Below are 20,112 nucleotides of genomic sequence, written 5' to 3'. Positions count from 1 at the left end.
TTAACTGTCTGTTCGGTCTTGGTTATATACAACTCGTATGTATTAAGTGATCATGGGAGGCTGGTATCGTTGTATCAGGTTCTCAGGGTAAACAAGTATTTATTTAGTTTAACATATCAACAAAACTAGATACCATTGAAGTAAGTATATTGAGAATACTTGTGCTTTTCAATCTTGGAACAACATAAACAACCAATCGGTTTTTATAGAAAATATAGGATTTTCTATGGTAAACATCATTCTTTTAAGATAAACAGTTTTCGATAGAACTTTCTGAAAACAATAACATTTATTACCGAAAACAATGTTTCATAATAGAGTTAGTGAAACTAGAAACTTATTTATAAGAGGTTTAATTCGTATTATTAAACAAGTTTAATATAAGGACCTTAAATGGTTAATCCTATAATTCTTTAGTTTATACATCAGGGTTATATATAATTAATATCCGATAGGCAGTGGAATGTGTGGCTTCCGGCTTATCTCTTGTTCCTTGTTTGGTTGTGGGCTTAGGGCAAATTCACACATTTAACTGTACGTTCGATATTAGATTATATATAGCTAGTATAAACTAAGTGATTATAGAATAAACTATTGTGGTTTCCATTTTATTAAATAAAATATATGATTTTCTTAAGGAATGTTTTCATCAAATATAAAATAACTATTACAGTTAACTCCATAAGCACCTACTGAATACGCCAGGGTTATATACAATGAAGATCTAACAAACAATGGGATGTGTGACTTCCGCCTCATTTCTTGTTCCTTTTTTGGTTGTGGACTTAGGGCAGTTTCACACAATCAATTGTCTATTTGATCTGGATTGTATATAACTTGTATTCATTAAGTACTCATAGAAGGAATTGTAGAGTCAGTTTTACTTATCATATTATCATATCAAAAAATATATGATTTTCTGGAGGAGCAGGCGAACTTTTCTAAAAGAACTTAGGGTATACTTTTTATAACAATATTACTTATGAACTCACCAGTTTAAATGTTGATCTACTCTTTCAAAATAACTTGTATTCTCAGGAAACTAGTAGACAGATACACACAGGGATTCAGAAGATGGAGCATAGTAGCTTCATGTCTTTGTTTTGTTATTTACTTTTGGAGTAAATGTTTTGTGAATCAAATTGATGTTAACACTTTAATATTTATACAATGGTTGTGGTTGCTTGTTTTATTATTCTACATTTGTTGTGATATTGAGCATGACGTCCTCCGCTCCCGAACGTTTCCGCCGTTCCAGTTTGTGGGTGCGACAAGAACCACCTGAAACGACATAAAAAGTATGGAAATGAAGTGTCCCAAATTTTGTCCCTAAAATAAGTAAAGTGCATTGATTGTTATTGGATTGAAATGCAAAAGAGTAAATTAAACGTGCTAAAATAGTGCATAAAATGCACCTAACAGGAATTCATGCAATTCTCAGCTATGGTTGATTTGGTGGGTATTATGCATTTTAATAGATATTGTGACAGATGGTAGTGGATAGAGGATTCCAAAAACAATTTTTTTTGTTAAAGCATTAAGGCAGTTAATTGATAATTCTAGTAAGTAGCAAGTCACATGACAACTTGATGGTGTGGATGAATTCGATTCCACTCAAGATCAATTGTTTTATTTGGAGATTGTTTAAAAATCGAATTCCTACATTTTCTAATCTAATAAAGTGTGGTATTGGCATTTATTCATGTCTTTGTGCCTTTTGTCTTTCCTATGAGGAAAGTATCGATCATACATTTTTCTCATGTTCCTTTATTGTGTCTCTGGAGTGGTCGGGTATCTTCATGAATCAACCTTTTTCTTACACAAGTCTTATGGATATGGTCAATTTGAATACAAGTGACAAGCATGATTGTAAATTAATTTTGTCGCTTGTTTACTCTACTTTATGGATGATTTAGAAGGCGTGCAATGAAATTGTCATCAGAAATGAAAAAAACGATTAGTTATGCTTTTGGGGATGATATTAGCATTAACACTTTCAAGTGGATTAAGAATAGATCCAAATTTTGTAATATTGCTCGGTTTTTATGGTGCATGTCACATTTATCGAAATTTCTTCTATTTGATTTAAGCTTCTCACTTAAGCATTTTTTTATGCTAATATATTTGATTGTCATTCAAAAAAGTCAATAACAACATAATTACCTATAGGGCGTGTTTGGAAAAAGTAGTTGTTAGTTGGAAGCGTGTAGCGGTTAGCTGGTAGCGTGTAACTGGTAGCTGATAGCGGGAAGCCGTAGCTTTTATTTGTTATATGAATGTTTGGCAAAAGTAGCTGGAAGCTTTTGAAATATATAAAATTACATAAAAGGACAATTGATTAAAAATAAAAAATATATATAAATATATTTTTAAGGGTAATTATGGAAATTGATTTCAAAAGCTCCGGAGCGTTTTGTTAAAAGCTACATGAAGTAGCTTTTAGAATCGGAGCGTTTTGTTAAAACTAAAAGCTAAACGCTCGTACTGCCAAACGAAGCTTTTTGTTTAAACTAGAGCGTTTTGTCAAAAGCTAAAAGCTAGAAGCTCCCAAATGCTTCCAAAAGCTCCGTGCCAAACACGCCCTTTATAAAATGCAAAAACGAGATTTATTGGGACTAATATTTTGGGTTGTGTCATTGAAGTGATGTTAATGCAAAGAGTCATTCCATTGCCTTTATTAGCAACATTGTATTGTAACACCGTAAAAATTAAAACAATTTTCCACTTTTGAAAACACATTTTTAATTAAACAATTCGTTCACAAAACGTCATAACATCAAGTTTTCAAATCACAATGTCTCCCAAGATCAAAATACATCCAATTCCCATATGTGTGTACGAATCAAGCCGGCGTCTTCCCGCGGTCATCACTGGTACCTGAAACACATAACACTGAACACTGTAAGCATAAGCTTAGTGAGTTTCCCCAAAATACCACAATAATCACATAATAGCCACTCGAGGCTGTAACTCTGTTGACCCTCTGGTCAAAGTGTCTCAGTGGGGCCCTCCAGCCCCAACTCTCTGTGGGCCCTCTGGCCCTAACTCTAGGGACCCGAAAGTCCCAACTCCGTAACTCGGAATCATGCATATCACATATCACAATAAATCACAACACATAATAACATGCAATCACACTGGCATATAACTCTATAATACTCTGTCTCTTAACTCTGTTACCACACTAGGTAAAGTATAGTGGGAAGACTCACCTCGCGTATATCGATAACTCGCAAATCCCGGAAATCACTCGCGCTCGATCCCTCGAGCTATAATCCTCCTATAACACAATATATCTCTAATTAACACTTTCACAACTAAGGTTGACTACCCATATCAAGTCAACACTGGTCAACTCTAGTCAACGGTCAACTTGACCGGACTCGGCGAGTGCACTAGAGCGACTTGGTGAGTCTATACGTGTCCACTGATTCCCTGGGATCCTCTCTCGACACGTCGAGTATTTTCCCAACTCGACGAGTTCCACCTGGCATGAGTTGCGGGGCCACCACGACTCAACTCGCCGAGTCTTAAGAACAACTCGGCGAGTTCCAGCTTGACTCAGTCCACCTGTCAACCCTCTCCGACTCTCCCTGACTCACTGAGTCAACCCCTTAACTCGGCAAGACCACTCGCTGAGTGGTTATGGACCATCTTCATGCTACTCGCCGAGTCTGTTCTTCGGACTCGGCGAGTCTATGCCATGCATACACTCAAACTCACTCCTGAGGTCAGATCCGTTCCAACAACTCATAGATCCAGTCCTTCCAAGCACATACATCACGTAAAGTTACAATCTTGGTGCTCATGCAAAGGTCCAAAGGCCTTATTTGATTATATGGTCTCTAGAATGCTATTCCAAGCTCATGGCCTCCATTAACACTCATAAAGCTTGAGGGAAAAGAGTCTCTGGACCTCTTTGGGTCCAGATCTAGAGCACCAACACAAGAAGGGGCCAATTACTCCATGGATCATTCCACAAAGAAACCCTAACTCTTAGATTTACACCAAGGACTGAGAAAGGAATGAATGGTTACCTCAAATGAAGTCTCTAAGCTTAGGAATCACTGGATGAACACCCTCTTTGGTCTCCTCTTGCCTTGATCCTTTTCTATATGCAAAAACACCCACAAATAGTCAAGGATCTTCCTCTTCTCTCTCACAAAACGCTCAAAGACTCTTTAGGGTTCTCTCTGGGGTTGGTGGCCGCAAATGACGGCCATAAGCCCCTTTAAATAGGTCTCATACCCTGAAAATTAGGGTTTCATTAAACAACGTGGACTCGCCGAGTCCACCTTTTGGACTCGCCGAATCCGGACGCGAACCGGGCCCAAACCGCGATCATACTCGGCGAGTTTGAGCTCCAACTCGCCGAGTCTCCTCACAAATCACCAAAATTTAAAAGAATAAATAATACCTGGGAATCCGGGCTGTTACAATTCTCCCCCACTAGAACTAGACTTCGCCCTCGAAGTCTCGCCATCATTTCCAAAACCCTTTGTAGTACTGATTTCATGAGAGTCAAGAAAGGTAAAAATGCCGTCTTTGCCGGCCAATGCCATCTTTTCCGGTAGGGTTCCTTTTCTTATAAAAAAGTTGTTAAGTTATAATGCATTACTTTTAGATTTTTAATTATGTAATTAGTTGTCAATTACGGCTTAAAAAAAATATTTGGACAGTTCCCTTGTTCTATTGCCGTATGTTATTCGCCGCCTAAAATCCTCGGTTGATTCGCCAATACAACTTTTTTTGGACCGCTTCCTTTATTCCTAGTTTTTAATTCATCTTACCTCGTACTTCCTTTCCCTTGTACACAACAACAACCTTACAACAACCAAATCTGCACTAAAAGGTCAACCAACATTCATCCATTGTGATACTGCGTATGAACAACTCCTTCTGTGATTATTCCTGCTAGATTTAAGCTAGCTCTTCATCAAAATCTGTTGAGCTTTGTTGAAGGATGTCGTTCGTTGTGGGATTGATAATCGGAATTGCGATTGGGTTTGCATTGATTATTGGATTTGTTCGATCCGAAAATGGTCGATCCAAGCGTCGTTTTGCACTTGTAAGTTGAAAAACTTCGAATTGAATTGCTGAATCTTTATAATTCCGTACGCACCCTGGTATGTGTAAAGTGATTGTCATGTTGGTCCTACATCAGAGGTAAAATCGTTTAGTTGTAGTAGAACGTATAATCACAGGTCACATCAACTTTAAGCTACTTGGTTTTGATTTGATTTTGGGGTCCATCAGAATCCTGGATGCATGATGCATTCAATCCTGCCCCGACCCGTTTATGCCTCAGAAAAGCTAAGCTCCATATGCAGACATATTAGTAATAGAACAAATAATTTTATCGATAAATCCGAGAACATAAAGATTTACATTTTTCGGCTATCAATTTGTAATATGTCGAATTTACATGCACAAAAACACATTAACTCAACTGATTTGGTGTTAAATGTGCTATGGAGGCAACAACGATTGCTGCGCTTGCAAGAATGACTCGTGAAGATTCACAAAAATTGCTCACCAAAGAGTATTACCCTTCATGGGTTGTTTTCTCACAGAAACAAAAGTTAAGTTATATCCCTAATTTTACATTTTTACAGCTTATTTATGTTTTCACTATGTCACTTGCCATATAAAAATGGGGATTGATTGTTCATTGTTTTGCTTATTTTTCCAGTTGGCTTGGCTTAACGCTCATCTTACAAAGATCTGGCCCTATGTTGATGAGGTCAGACTGGTTTAATATCTTAATTTTACACCATTTGTGACACTAAAGTTACATAATTTATAATTTGTAGGCAGCTTCTGAGCTTATAAAGGCTAATGTGGAGCCAATTCTTGAGCAATATAGACCAATTGTACTTTCTTCTTTGACTTTCTCCAAGCTTACTCTTGGCACTGTTGCACCACAATTTACAGGTTACATTAATTGATTCATTTTTTTTTTTACTCTGTTTTCATGTTTCAGCTATTTGTAGTGGTTAGTAACCTTTTATTAAGGGATAATCACGAAAATGACGACTTTATGATGTGATATTTAACAAATTGACCACCTTTTTTACTAATAGCACAAAATGACTACCAATTTTGCTACGTATGAGTTGCAAATTTGGGAAATTAATTTCTGAATGGTCCCCACTCACCACCACAAAGAAATTGAAAAAAAAAAAAAAACCTATTTTGTGAAATTGTTAAAGAAATGTTTTTTTGCAACCTTTTGTTAGTAAATGGTAATTTTGTATTGGTAGTGGTTTTGTGCTATTAGTTAAAAGGAAACCTTTAGAAAAGTCCTAATATTTGGGGAATTTTTTTAATAAAATGCTTTTTTTAACATAAAAGTCCGGACTATTTAACTTTTTGAATAAAAAACCTAAAAACCGGCTAATTTATTCACTTTAGTCCTTTTTAACTTATTCTGCAGATGATGAGACCAAATCGTTAATTTTTCTAGAATAATAAGATTTTTCTGCAGATTTCGTCAAAATTTATATATAATGTATACATGTATTTTTGTAATGTATTTAAATCTATTTTTATGCATTTATGTTTTTTTAAAGTTTTTATATGTATATGTTTACGTAGTTTTACGTGTTTTAAATGTATAAACGTAATTTTTTTTACATATTTTTATGTATTTTTTAAGTATTTTACATATTTTTTATGTATTTTTATGTGTTGTTTTTCTTATTTATTATGTATTTATATGTATTTTTACGTATTTAGGTATTTTTTAAAGTTTTTATATAGATGTTTATGTAATTTTATGTATTTTAAATGTATAAACGTATTTTTTACGTATTTATATGTATTTTACATATTTTTTTATGTGTTCTTTATGTATTACGTATTTACATGTATTTTTACATATTTATGTATTTTATGTAAGTTTTTTATATAGATGTTTATGTATTTGAAATGTATAACCATATTATTTTCACGTATTTATGTATTTTTTATTTCAAGTCGTGTTCACCATTTCATCTAATTCCCACAACTTCTTCGATTACGTCTAGATGGTTTTCCTACATACCCACATATTTTAAGTTGTCCCCATTCGTTTACCTTGAAATTAAACATCAAATTAAAAAAAAAAAAAAACAAAATAATAATTTATGCACATACGAAAACTTCACCGGTCTCATGTGGCCTCAAAGGAACCCCTAGTTTTCGTATGTGCATAAATTATTATTTTGTTTTTTTTTTTTAATTCGATGTTTAATTTCAAGATAAGCGAATGGGAAAAACTTAAAATCTGTAGGTATGTAGGAAAACCATCTCGACGTACTCAAAGAAGCGGTGGGAATTAGATGAAATGGTGAACACGACTTGAAGTAAAAAATACATAAATACGTAAAATATAATACGGTTATACATTTAAAATACATAAACATCTATATAAAAAAAACTTTAAAAAATACATAAATACATAAAAACACATAAAAAACATGTAAAATACATATAAATACATAAAAAATATGTTTATACATTTAAAATATATAAACATCTATATAAAAAACTTAAAAAATACCTAAATACATAAAAATACATATAAATATGTAATACATAAAAAATAACACATAAAATACATAAAAAAATATTTAAAATACTTAAATTAACCGGTTTCTTGGGCTTTTCTATTAAAAAAGTTAAATGATCGAGAGTTTTCTGTTCAAAAAAATAAAATTAGGACTTCATTAAATTTTTTTCCAAAATATTGAGACTTTTCTTGAGATTTCCCTTAGTTAAAAGGGTGGTAAATTTGTTAAATTTCACGTCATACGGTGGTCATTTTTGTGACAATTCCTTTTATTTATGAGGGAAATCTTTATCGTAACAAATTAATTTAATTATAATATAACATGGGCGTTGTTAATTGGTTATGATTTTCAGGAGTTTGTGTTATTGAAGATGAAAGTGATGGAATAACTTTGGAATTGGAGATGAATTGGGATGGAAACCCAAGTATAATACTTGATGTCAAGACTAGACTTGGTCTAGGATTGCCTGTGCAGGTAATATAAAGGGTAAAAATGTAATATACCTCAAAGATTATGAAGTAAATTTAGTATTGAAAACTTGATTTTTGATCAAATATCCCCACCATAATAAACATTTACACCATGCTTTGGGCTTTTATGCCAATATATGAAAGGAGTGGTAGCGAAATATAAATATGATGATTTTTTTTTCTTGTATAGGTGAAGGATATAGCATTTACAGGGGTTTTTAGGTTAATTTTCAAGCCACTTGTGAATGAATTTCCTTGCTTTGGAGCTGTGTCATTTTCTTTGAGAAAGAAGGTATTTCAATTCTTTTCTCCTTCAAGATATTACTTTTAAAATATTAAGTTAATAAATATTTCTTCTAAACATTTCTATACTTTTGAAATTTACAGACAAAGATGGATTTTACTCTGAAAGTAATTGGTGGTGACATATCTGCTATTCCTGGTGTTGCTGATGCTCTTGAGGTAAAACAACTTCACTATTATTATCATTATCATCATTATTATATTCAAGTATAATATGTAGGTTTCCTTCTATGACATGTTGAGGGACTAAAAATGTAAAAAAAGGAATTCTTGAGGGACTAAAGTTGACATTTCGGATAGTTGGTGGGTTTAAAACAAAATGAACCCTTTCTTTGTTTATGCAGAGTACCATACATGATGCTGTTGAGGATTCAATCACATGGCCTGTTCGAAAAGTTATTCCGATTCTCCCTGGTGATTACAGGTACAAATTATTGTAGGGAATTAAAAAAAATACAAAATATCATCATTATATATTTTTTTTAAATAACTTGTTAACTTCATATTACTTATTATTTTTTAATTGTTAGTGATCTTGAATTAAAGCCCATGGGGATATTGGAGGTGAAACTTGTACAAGCACATGGTTTAACTAATAAAGATTTAATCGGAAAATCAGATCCATTTGCAAAATTATATATACGCCCTTTACGTAGTAAAATGAAAACCAGCAAAGTTATTGTAAGTTTATTTATTATTCCATTATTTTTTTTCAAAAGAACAAATAAGAACTTGTTTTCTTTTATTCAGGATAATGATTTGAATCCAGTTTGGAATGAACATTTTGAGTTTGTAGTTGAAGATATTTCCACCCAACATTTGACTGTAAAAATATATGATGATGACGGGATTCAAGCTTCAGAACTCATTGGATGTGGTCAAGTGAAGTTAAGTGAACTTAACCCTGGTAAAGTGAAGGATGTGTGGTTAAAATTGGTAAAAGATTTGGAGATCCATAGAGATAATAAAGATAGAGGAAAGGTGAATAACTGAATACTCTGTGACCCCATTGGCAAAAAGACGTGAATGCCCTTTAATTACATTGTTTATTTGGCTTGAATTAGGTGCACTTGGAGTTGTTATATTACCCACATGGAGTGGGAAACGAGTTTATCAACCCGTTTAATTCCACGTATTCAATGACATCTTTGGAGAAGGTTCTAGAAGATGGTTCAGGGGGTGAAAATGGTAATTTTGTCGATAACCAAAGAAAAATGGTAATTACAAGAGGAGTGTTATCTGTGACTGTAATATCTGCTGAAGATTTACCACCTGCAGACTTAATGGGGAAAGCCGATCCTTTTGTGGTTCTCACTATGAAAAAAACCGGAACCAAAAACAAAACCAGGGTATGTTGTTCTATGCGTTTTTTTTTCTTTAAAATAAAAGGTAAAATGCAAGAAATTAACTTTTTTCTTTTGTTAGTTTTTTTTGTAAATTTACACAATTATATCCGATACTTGTAGGTGGTAAATGAAAATTTGAATCCAATTTGGAATCAGACATTTGACTTTGTTGTTGAAGACGGTTTACACGATATGCTCATTGTGGAAGTATGGGACCATGATACATTTGGGAAGGTATGAAAAGGGGAAAAAACTAAACTTTTGTTCCATATGCGAAAAATGTAATGTAAAACAGGGACCAAAATTGTAATTTACTTTTTTTTTTTTAGGATTTCATGGGGAGATGCATTTTGACGCTAACAAGGGTTATATTAGAAGGGGAATATAAAGACAATTTTCAAGTTGAGGGTGCCAAATCTGGAAAACTTAGCTTAAATCTCAAATGGGCACCTCAGCCTATTTTTCGCAGATCTTAGCAATTTTTTGTGTGGGTGTATATTTTCTATAAACTTGAGAAATCTATGGTCAATTTTGGAGTGACGATGTTGTTGTGCTATTCTAACGTTGGTTAAGAAGTTAATTAAAATGACATTTGAGTTTACAAACGATAATTACACTTTATAAAATGCAAAAACGAGATTTATTGGGACTAATATTTTGGGTTGTGTCATTGAAGTGATGTTAATGCAAAGAGTCATTCCATTGCCTTTATTAGCAACATTGTATTTTCAATAACTTACTACTAGTGTTAGTGATGGATATATTTTTATTGCTTACTTTATACACAATTGCAAAGGGGCTAGGGCCATTTTGAACTTTAGAAAGTTTCTTGTTTCTTTACCAGAAAAACTTTTCCATGTAAATGTAACACAAACCACATATTTTATAAAAGCAATTCTTTTTAAGAAATAGTAACCGATAAGTAGCTTTTCAAAAAGCTAGCTTATAAGCTACTTTTTGGCTTACCAAACACGACAACATAAAAAAGATCGAAAAATAAGCTAGCTTATCAGCTAGTTGTGGCGAGCCAAACACAACATTAATAAAACTTCTATTTATAATAAGAATTTATACTTACAAGTTACATGAGATGAGCATATAAAATACGAAGAAAAAGACTGTTCATTTAAAATAAAATTTATGAAAAACTTTTAGGTAAAACCTATCTATTGGCACACATAACAATACATAAAGAGGTATAAATATCAATAATAAAATCTATTTATTGTGGCACCATTTTATATAAAAATCTTGGCCAAAGTCAAAATGGAAAAATTGTTAATCAATTATATTTGAAAAATCTATATAATTATTTATCATTAAGAAAAGACGTTATTATTTATATAATTATTATTTATTATTTTTAATTAATATGATAGTGTTAATTGTGGCCGATGATGTGGATGGTGTCATCCGTTGAATTCTTTCAGCATCAACATCTAAGTTTATGTGTTTGGATTGCTTTTTAACTTAAAAAGTTATTTTCAACGAAAAATACTTTTTGACTTATAGCTTTTCCCAAAAGTAGATTTTAAAATGTGTTTGGATTAATTTTTATAGGAACAAAGACTAAGGCTTGAAGGAGTGGACTGCGGTTCCAAACCGCACCCATGCCACATGGACCGCAAACACCGCCCCTAGGGTGCGGTTTCCTGCGGTTTTGGCCACAACGCGGCTAGAAATGGCCGCACCCACTTTCTTCTTTCTCTTTATTTATGTGTCTTTCTTTCTCTTTTCCTTTCTCTCACCTCTCTCTTTCTCTACCATGGTTTCCACTCCCTGGGTGTGGTAAAGAGCCATACTTTACGTGGTAAAAATGATGTGGCTCCTATGTGTCAAAGAAGGAAGTGCGACTTCGTGGCACCACTCCCTCCAATCTAAAAAGCCAAAAGTCACAAAAAATCACAAATTGTGACTTTTAAAACCATAACTTTTTTCTTCTTACCAAAAAGTCATTTTAAAATGACTTTTATAATTGCCAAACAATTTTTCAAACTTTTATAGCTTTTTGAAAAAGCCAAAAGTCCAAAAAATCATTTTAAAAGTTTTTCCAAGCACCCTCTTAATATATTTGAATTAAGTTCAATAACCATGAAACATTTTTAATGATAATTTTTTTCATAATTATTAAATAAATATTTAAATATGTTTTATTGAAATTTATAGATTGATAATTTTTTTTCATAATTCTTCAATGAATATTTAAATATGCTTTTTTGAAATTTATAGAGCCAGTGCATTGCAAAAATAATAATAATAATAATAATAATAAATCTGTATGAAATATCAAATGATAATGTGATAATTTATTAAACTTTATAAATTTCAATATATTGTGAATGTTATTGCTTTTTATAAAAAAAAAATATAGTATAGTTGATGATTTTTTTTCCTTTTGATATGTTTAAAGAGGAAAAAGAAATGACAGAGACTGTCATGCATATTATCAGAACATATTTAACGCCAAGTGAAATTGTGAAAAAATAACATTTGTTTTTTTATCCACAATTGAAAATTTGGAAACTTGAAATCTTATATCATCTTTTCAAGATGAAATTGAAAACCCATTTTGCACAACAATTATTGCATCTACACGCATTGCTCCCGAACATCAACACGTATTCAAATTCAGACTCAGTTACATGCTTGCTGATACCAATAAATAATCAACACCTTGCTACACCATAACCATGACTTTAATATTCCAATGTTCTTCCAAAAACCCCAACGAATTGAAGGCTTCAGTTTTGGCCTCAAAATCCCACTAACTTTAGGTAAACGTAAATTTCCTAGATATATATCACATGCATAACCAAATCATTAATATATTGGACTAGAACTCACTTATTATGCAATTAATTTTCATGACATCTCACTTAATGGGAGGTTGTTGAATATTGATGAATGAATGTCTCCAAAATAGAGTTGATTCATAAATTTCTCCTTCATTAAAGCCATTGCTAGATCTAGATGAGAATTGCTTCTTGGATCAATATGGGACAAGTGCATGCAACAATGGAGACAAGATTTAACTACTACCCTCCATGTCCATTGTCATGGAAGTAAGATTAGAAATCGTCGATAGCAACATTAATTAATGCTCAAATTATGTACTTATGTATGTATATGCTATGGCCTATGTGTATATATGTATATGTATGTATCTACTCTAATAAATGAGAATGATTTTGCCAAATGTTATTCTCTCATGCAATTAGCCACATGTCATTTTGTTATAATTTTGAAATATATTTATTTTCCACTTGTCAATTACTTCAATTTTCATTTATAAATATATCATTAATTTAGTTTCCATAAATGAAACCTACCATAATGACTATTAATTTCAAATTTTAGATATTAAAATTAAATTAAATTTACAGTTTAAACATTTGTGTTTAACCTTTTGTTATAATTAATTCGTTTAGTACACAGGTCTGATAACTAAATATATAATTTTAATTTTTGCATTTTTTTTCTCATAATTTTCATTTATTTCAAATTTCAAATTCAAATAAACTTTTTAATCGTTCATACTTAATATTTTGTTTTAATCAACCCGTATAATATACGGGTTTCATAACTAGTATCATACAATTGTACATGAATGATACATATAAGTATGCGATAACTGCAAAAATGATACTCGATGGTTATTAAAACTGGATAGCAAAATTTCATGATCCACGAAAAACATGTAACCACAGCCACCAAAAATGGAATTATTTACCCTAATTTACCCTAATATTAGATTAATATCCTATCCCCTTTCTCTCTGAAAAATCCCAATTCCGACAACCCAAACTGGTGGATGCCAAATGACACCAATTCCTCGATCACATTCCGATATCCTCCATTCATGCAATCCACAGGTTCACTTTCTCATTGAAATCGATTGATTTATGCGTATCTATCTATGTACGAAGAGGAAGAACCCCTTTTTTTCTCCAACACAATTTGATTCAAATTCACTGTGATCGTTGTGTTTGCTTTTTGGGGGGTAAATGTTATGCAACCGAGATACAACCCATTCCTGCAATAAAATGCGGCTTGTGCCCCCTTCTTCAATCGTTTTTCTTTCGATTAAATTACAGAAATAGCAAATGGGGATTGGTAGTACCTTATCATCAAACTGCGCAACGATATGATCATAGTTTCTTACCCGTCTCAATTCTTACAGCATCTGGTTTGGATTTGACATCGACCTTGAACTAAAGCACATGGGGACATTGGAGGTGAAGCTTATACAGGCACAAGGTCTGACTAATAAAGATCTTATCGGGAAATCCGATCCATTTGCCAAGTTGTATACACGCAATTTGCATAGTATGATGCAAACCAGCAAAGTTATTGTAAGTTCTCTTCTTTCTTCCATGTATGACTATGTCTGCAAAGAAAAGAACAAAGCTGATTACCTTTTATCAGGACAATCATTTGAATCCAATTTGGAACGAACATTTCGAGTTTGTAGTTGAAGATACTTCCATCCAACACTTGACAATAGAAATACATGATGAAGATAAGCTTCAAACTGCAGAACTCATTGGTTGTGCTCAAGTGAAGTTGAGTGAACTTGAGCCTGGTAACGTGAAGGATGTGTGGTTAAAATTGGTAAAAAATTTGGAGAGTTATAGAGACAATGAAGACCAAGGGAAGGTGCATTTGGAGCTATTATATTGCCCAGATGGTGTTATTAACCCATTTTCTTCCAACTTTTCAATGACATTTTTGGAAAAAGTTCCCAAAGATACTTCAGGGGTTGAAAATGGTGATGAAAAAAGAATGATAATTACAAAAGGAGTGTTATGTGTAACAGTAATATCTGCTGAAGATTTACCATCTGCAGATCTGATGGGGAAAGCCGATCCTTTTGTGGTTCTCACTATGAAAAAAACCGGAACCAAAAACAAGACTAGGGTATGTTAAAATCTCTAATTTGGTAGATTTTTCAAACTATAATGTCCTATAAGTAATAAAAAAAAGTTTACTTTTTGAAATACAATGTCTTTAATAAGAAAGTGATTAAAAGTATATAATAGTGTAATGCAAAGAAGTGAAAGTAAGATGCTTTAAGACATAGATAAATGAAATTATATTGCTATTTCTTGTATTTATCCAAAAAAGCATGAACTTTATGTTTATGTTTGCTTGATGGATTAATTGTAGGTCATAAATGAAGATTTGAATCCAATTTGGAATGAGAGTTTTGAGTTTGTTGTTGAGGAAGGTTTACATGATTTGCTTATTGCTGAAGTATGGGACCATGACACATTTGGGAAGGTATGAAGATTATATAGGGACAAAAAATGCAACAAAGTAAAATTTTGTATCTTATCCGAAAAAATGATATAACATGGGGACTAAAATTGTAATTTACTTTTTTTCTTTTGTAGGACTACATGGGGAGATGCATTTTGACACTAACAAGAGTTATATTAGAAGGGGAATATGAAGACAGTATTCAAGTTGAGGGTGCCAAATCGGGAAAACTTAACTTAAATCTCAAATGGTTAGCCCAACCAAATTGATACAACTTAACATCATTTAAGGGTTGTTTCATAAAACTGAACCATTTAATGCTCAATGATTCAAACTTCTTAATGGTTAAGAGAAAGTAGGGTTCCTTATTTGTTTAGAGGATTTTGGTGTAGAGGTTGTTCAGAGGCCGTATTAAATGTGTTGAATGCTGACAGATTCAGAGGTGACATCTGAATGGTTCTATTTGGATGTGAGATGACACCTAAATGGTTCAATTCAAAGGTTATCAAACAACCTCTTAGTTTAACAATAGTTCATAACATAATTGTTGGATGTGGTAAATACAATATAAAAACAATTCTTTAATTTATATACCTTGAATAGTATAAGGTCAAGGCTTGTTGTGGAATAAACAATGTTTTACAAATTGGTTCGAAGCGGGACCAAAGTATATGAGCGGTTCAACTATCACATGTTTTATCTCAATTTCTAGACCTGAATCGAACGATTTTTTAAAAACCTGGGTTGAACTTGTGTGATAGAACTGGTAAAAACCTGTTTGGATTTGGATGGTTGGATTCCACTTATCCCCTTAAAAAACTCATTTACAAAAAAGAAAAAAAAAAGAAAAGAAAAATTGAATAGCTCGATCGATGTAAAATTTATTGTTATGTGTTTTTTTAATGTAATTGGATTGATCTACCACTTGTTATTTGTATTTTTAAGGTTTGAACTTGTAGATGTCAAATTCTTGGTTTTTATATATATGTACGCAGGAAAATAAACAATACATAGTACATCTTGTGGACATCGTGTTAGAACCGGTCACCAGCAATTAAAATCTGATTTGTAAAACGTTTGGAATAAAAACTTTAACACAACTATGCTAAGCACTAAGCAAGTAATATGTAACGCCTCATTTCTGGTATGTTGCTTCCGTGGCATTTATTTAGAAGTTTTCGAGAGGGACTCAGCGAGTCTATGGCCCGACTCGTCGAGTAGGGACGAGTTTTCGAGCACGTGTTAGTCGGCGACTTGGCGAGTCCATATTCGGGACTCGGCGAGTCTGCCTGCCAGGTAGAAACCCTAAATCCCCGGGTTTGCACCCTATTTAAACCACCTTATGAGCCCCCAAACTCGTCCCCTTCACCCTCAGAGCATCATTTAGCAAACCCTAATCATTCCCTTGAGTATTTGAGCATTTCTTGTGTGAATCTTGAAGTTTTGAAGAGAAGAAGGAGGCTAGATCCAAAGGAGAAGAAGAAGATCCAAGGTCTTGCACCCATTTCAGAGTTTATTGAGGTATTAACCGAATTCCTTCTGTTTTTATGATTGATTTCTCTTTAACAAGCATATTTAGCCTCTTTTAGCCATTTCTTAGCTTGTTCTTAGTAGAGAGATCACATTAGATTGATTAGCCTTCGGATCTAGCCATGTTTCAGTTCCAAAATCGTAGATCTATCACCTTTACAGAGCCATTTTGCATGATAGCCCTAGATCTACTCTTCTAAGTGCCTTTTTAGCCTTTATATCCCTTTTCATGTGTATGTACACGTAAAGTTGGAAACTTTACGTGGTAAATCAGCCTTAGAAACTCAGATCTATAAATTGTATGCGGTGGTTTTGATCAGAATCGAGTTTTTAGGATCTGCATGCATGTGACTCAGCGAGTCGTTCTTCGGACTCGGCGAGTCAGGTCGCGAGTCCCCGGTCTTTACCCTTTGAGTGATTCCGAGTGGAGGCCAGTGAGTAGTAGGATGGACTCAGTGAGTCGGAGGTTAGACTCAGTAATGGAGGGACTCGATGAGTTGTTCATACAACTCGGTGAGTCCAAGACAATCTTCTTAGATCGAAGAACAACTCGTCGAGTTGTTCATATGACTCGACGAGTCGGATGCAGATTGCCTGAGCTTTTGAATCAAGAGGGTACTCGTCAAGTCGATGCCATGCTCGACGAGTAGCCACGAGTAGGGTTGAGAAGTGAGACTAGGGACTCGGCGAGTTGGCGGCCCAACTCGGCGAGTCAGGTCAACTGTAGGTTGACTTTGACCGGGAGAGTTGACTTTGACTAGTGGTAAAAGAGTCATTTTACCCAATGCAGTGATTAGCATCTGATTGAGTGTGTTTATGGATTTGTAGTCGGGGAGATACCGGAGCTGCAACAGTTAGCTTCCAGAGCCATACACACAGCAGCCTGTTCACAAGGTGAGTTTCCTTCCAGTAGGAACGGGTCTAAGGCCACAATGTCGGCCCGTTCAGTTAGCAGTAGCTTCTGGACTACGGTCCAATGCAGTAGTTAGTGTGTTTGACGCCTCCGTGGCTTAGACAGGATTTATGTGTTTATGCTAGATGATATGTTATGCTATGCCGAGTTCAGTTAGTCCGGACTTCGGTCCGATGCAGGGGACGGGGTCCCAGTTAGTTTCAGACTTCGGTCCGATGTAGGGGACGGGGTCCCAGATAGTTAGTTTCGGACTTCGGTCCGATGCAGGGGACGGGGTCCCAGTCAGTGGGCAAGGCCCAGTATGTGCTTTTTATGTATTGTATGGTATGTGTTAGTTTGGGGAAGCTCACTAAGCTTTGTGCTTACAGTTTCAGTTTTGGTTTCAGGTACTTCCGCAAGCAAAGGGAAGAGCTCGGGATGATGGCATCGCACACACCACAACTTCAGTTTTTGTCCTGGGAGTTGATTCAGTTTCTTGTTATGTTTGGATACAGTTGTGTTACAGTTTTTCTCACAGTATTTTATTATGGTTTTTGAAACACGCAACGTATGGTTTCATTATGTGATACTCGGTTTCATGGTTTTTGTTATAATAAAAATTGAAAATTTTTGGGTCGTTACATAATAATGTTCTATAAATTCCGTATTTATTTAGTTTTTAAATCATATAGTTAATTAATAATAAATGTTGATTTTTTAGCTATCTTTTTAAGTTATTAAGAAAATTATTAGTTTTCCTCAATTTAGAATACAATGGTTGATTAGCTTATAGTGATTGGTGAATACTGAATATTAAGGCGGTGAAGGACTAGATTGGAATGCCACTTTGCAAAGAGTCATTTAGCTTGGTCAAAATTCGTCTTTTACCTCACTTGCTGCCAAGACAAAAGACCCACTATCTCTAAACGATTATAGACCAATAAGTCTCATTGGTGCTTTATATAAGATTCTCGCCAAAACATTGGCGATCCGGGTGAGGAAACATATTGGTACGTGCATTGATGATGTTCAATCGGCGTTTGTGGAAGGGAGAAATATATTAGAAGGTCCCTTGATAATAAACGAGGTGTGTTCTTGGGCGAAAAAAATTGACAGGAAAATATTACTATTCAAAGCAGATTTTAACAAGGCGTTTGATTCCGTAAATTGAGAGTATATTGACTCGATTATGGAGCAGATGAACTTTGGCGAAAGATGGAGAAGATCGATAAACGGATGCCTTAAGTCAGCGAGGGCGTCGGTACTGGTTAATGGCAGCCCAACGGCAAAATTCCCACTATCTAAAGGAGTTAGACAAGGAGATCCGTTATCTCCTTTCCTTTTTATAATGGCGATGGAAGGCCTTAACATTATGATGAAAGCGGCTAAGGAAAAAGGCATATTTGATGGTATCTTCATTCCAAATACTAACATTTCACTTTCCCATTTATTCTATGCAGATGACGCCTTATTTATTGGTGATTGGTCAACAAAAAATGTCTCCAATCTTGCTAGAATACTTCGATGTTTCCATGTTTTATCGGGACTAAAGGTGAACTTTAACAAGTCAAAGGTCTTTGGTATCGGGGCTGACTTTGAGGAGGTATGTCGTTGGGCGGGGCAATTAGGATTTGCTCCTTCTTCCCTCCCTTTTATCTACCTTGGAGTACCAGTAGGAGAAAACATGAATAGAAAAAAAAAAGCATGGAAACCAATTATTGACAAATTTCGATCCAAACTATCCTTGTGGAAGGCAAAGTCAATAAGTTTTAGCGGGAGAATGACTTTGGTAAAGTCGGTTCTTGGGAATCTTCCAACTTTTTACCTTTCATTATTTCCTGCCCCTGTTGGAATCATAGAAGAACTTGAAAAAATCCAAAGGCGGTTCTTATGGAGGTGTGATTACGAAAAGCAGACTGTGCATTGGGTTGCTTGGGACAAACTAAAAGCCCCAAAGGAGGTTGGCGGGGCAGGAGTGGGTTCTCTATGGAATCTAAATCTGGCCCTTCTTGCCAAATGGTGGTGGAAGTTCAAAACTAGCCCGCAATCTCTATGGGCCCAAATCATAAGCGGGTTTCATAACACTACAAACAGCCCTTGGTATTGTTTTGCAAAACCGAAGAGGAGTGGGGTATGGTTAAGTATTGACCAAGTTAAGAATAGATTTTAGAAAATGAATATTGAAGTAAATGAGATATTGAATACGTATGACGGGGACTTAACTTGGAGATCGGACTATGCGGTGGAAGGGAAATTCTGTGTGGCAAGGCTACAGAATAGACTAGACAAAGCACACCACCCTGTTAGTGATGGTGAATTTTGGTGGTTGAACTCGATCCCAAAAAATGTGACAAGTTTTGTATGGCGCGCTAAACAGGGGAGGATCCCATCTGGTAAGGCTTTAGAGAGAAGGAACATTCCTGTTACTTCCTCGATGTGCGGTCTATGTGCAGATCAAATTGAATCTGCAGACCATATTTTAACCTCCTGCAGTACGGCGAAGGAAACCTTATGTATGGTGCTTAATTGGTGTGGAATTCCCCTTGAGTATTTCTCTAGAGTAAATGAGATGCTAGAGTTTGCGAGGAACTGGGGGCATTGTCCAAAGAAGAAAGAGACTCTTACTTATATTCTATACGGAACTATCTGGAGCTTGTGGAAGGCTAGGAATGATCGAATTTTTCGTGGCGAGATATCAAAACCGGCGAAAATTGTGGATTTCATCAAAGCCACAGTATTTACGATGAGAAAATATAGAA

General features: G+C 34.5%; 2 protein-coding genes across 3 annotated transcripts; both read left to right on the top strand.

Moving 5' to 3' along the window:
* The first annotated feature begins 4,706 nt into the window (after nt 1-4,706).
* On the top strand, nt 4,707-10,316 carry LOC145066310 (synaptotagmin-5-like). 2 transcript variants are annotated; one of them, XM_079013532.1, is made up of 13 exons: nt 4,707-5,068; nt 5,478-5,624; nt 5,693-5,743; nt 5,814-5,934; nt 7,906-8,027; nt 8,214-8,315; nt 8,411-8,485; nt 8,671-8,750; nt 8,857-9,007; nt 9,077-9,307; nt 9,391-9,675; nt 9,793-9,906; nt 10,002-10,316. In XM_079013532.1, exons 1-13 carry the CDS (start codon nt 4,964-4,966, stop codon nt 10,146-10,148), a joined length of 1,731 nt encoding a protein of 576 aa, XP_078869658.1. In that variant the 5' UTR covers nt 4,707-4,963; the 3' UTR covers nt 10,149-10,316. The 2 variants fall into 2 exon arrangements, with proteins under 2 accessions (XP_078869658.1, XP_078869657.1); XM_079013531.1 differs by lacking the exon at nt 4,707-5,068 and having other exon boundaries at nt 5,574-5,743; nt 9,116-9,307.
* A 3,040-nt stretch (nt 10,317-13,356) lies between these two features.
* Nucleotides 13,357-15,805, top strand: LOC145066311 (synaptotagmin-5-like). The gene is made up of 5 exons (XM_079013533.1): nt 13,357-13,544; nt 13,853-14,024; nt 14,098-14,589; nt 14,839-14,952; nt 15,066-15,805. Exons 2-5 carry the CDS (start codon nt 13,893-13,895, stop codon nt 15,198-15,200), a joined length of 873 nt encoding a protein of 290 aa, XP_078869659.1. The 5' UTR covers nt 13,357-13,544; nt 13,853-13,892; the 3' UTR covers nt 15,201-15,805.
* Nucleotides 15,806-20,112: the final 4,307 nt, after the last annotated feature.

This window comes from Lactuca serriola, chromosome 8, assembly GCF_051521515.1.
Source record: "Lactuca serriola cultivar US96UC23 chromosome 8, Lser_US96UC23_V15, whole genome shotgun sequence".
Lineage (NCBI taxonomy): Eukaryota > Viridiplantae > Streptophyta > Magnoliopsida > Asterales > Asteraceae > Lactuca > Lactuca serriola.
Note: the sequence above shows the minus strand (reverse complement) of the source record. Positions and strands in the feature narration are given on the sequence as shown.

What these genes read in the sequence shown, in the direction of transcription:
- LOC145066311 (XM_079013533.1), top strand. Translation starts at nt 13,893, where the DNA reads ATGGGGACATTGGAGGTGAAGCTTATACAGGCACAAGGTCTGACTAAT. An exon ending in GAACCAAAAACAAGACTAGG is followed by an intron (nt 14,590 to 14,838) that starts GTATGTTAAAAT and finishes GATTAATTGTAG; the next exon opens with GTCATAAATGAAGATTTGAA. An exon ending in ACCATGACACATTTGGGAAG is followed by an intron (nt 14,953 to 15,065) that starts GTATGAAGATTA and finishes TTTCTTTTGTAG; the next exon opens with GACTACATGGGGAGATGCAT.
- LOC145066310 (XM_079013532.1), top strand. Translation starts at nt 4,964, where the DNA reads ATGTCGTTCGTTGTGGGATTGATAATCGGAATTGCGATTGGGTTTGCA. An exon ending in GTGTTGCTGATGCTCTTGAG is followed by an intron (nt 8,486 to 8,670) that starts GTAAAACAACTT and finishes TTGTTTATGCAG; the next exon opens with AGTACCATACATGATGCTGT. An exon ending in ATAATAAAGATAGAGGAAAG is followed by an intron (nt 9,308 to 9,390) that starts GTGAATAACTGA and finishes GGCTTGAATTAG; the next exon opens with GTGCACTTGGAGTTGTTATA.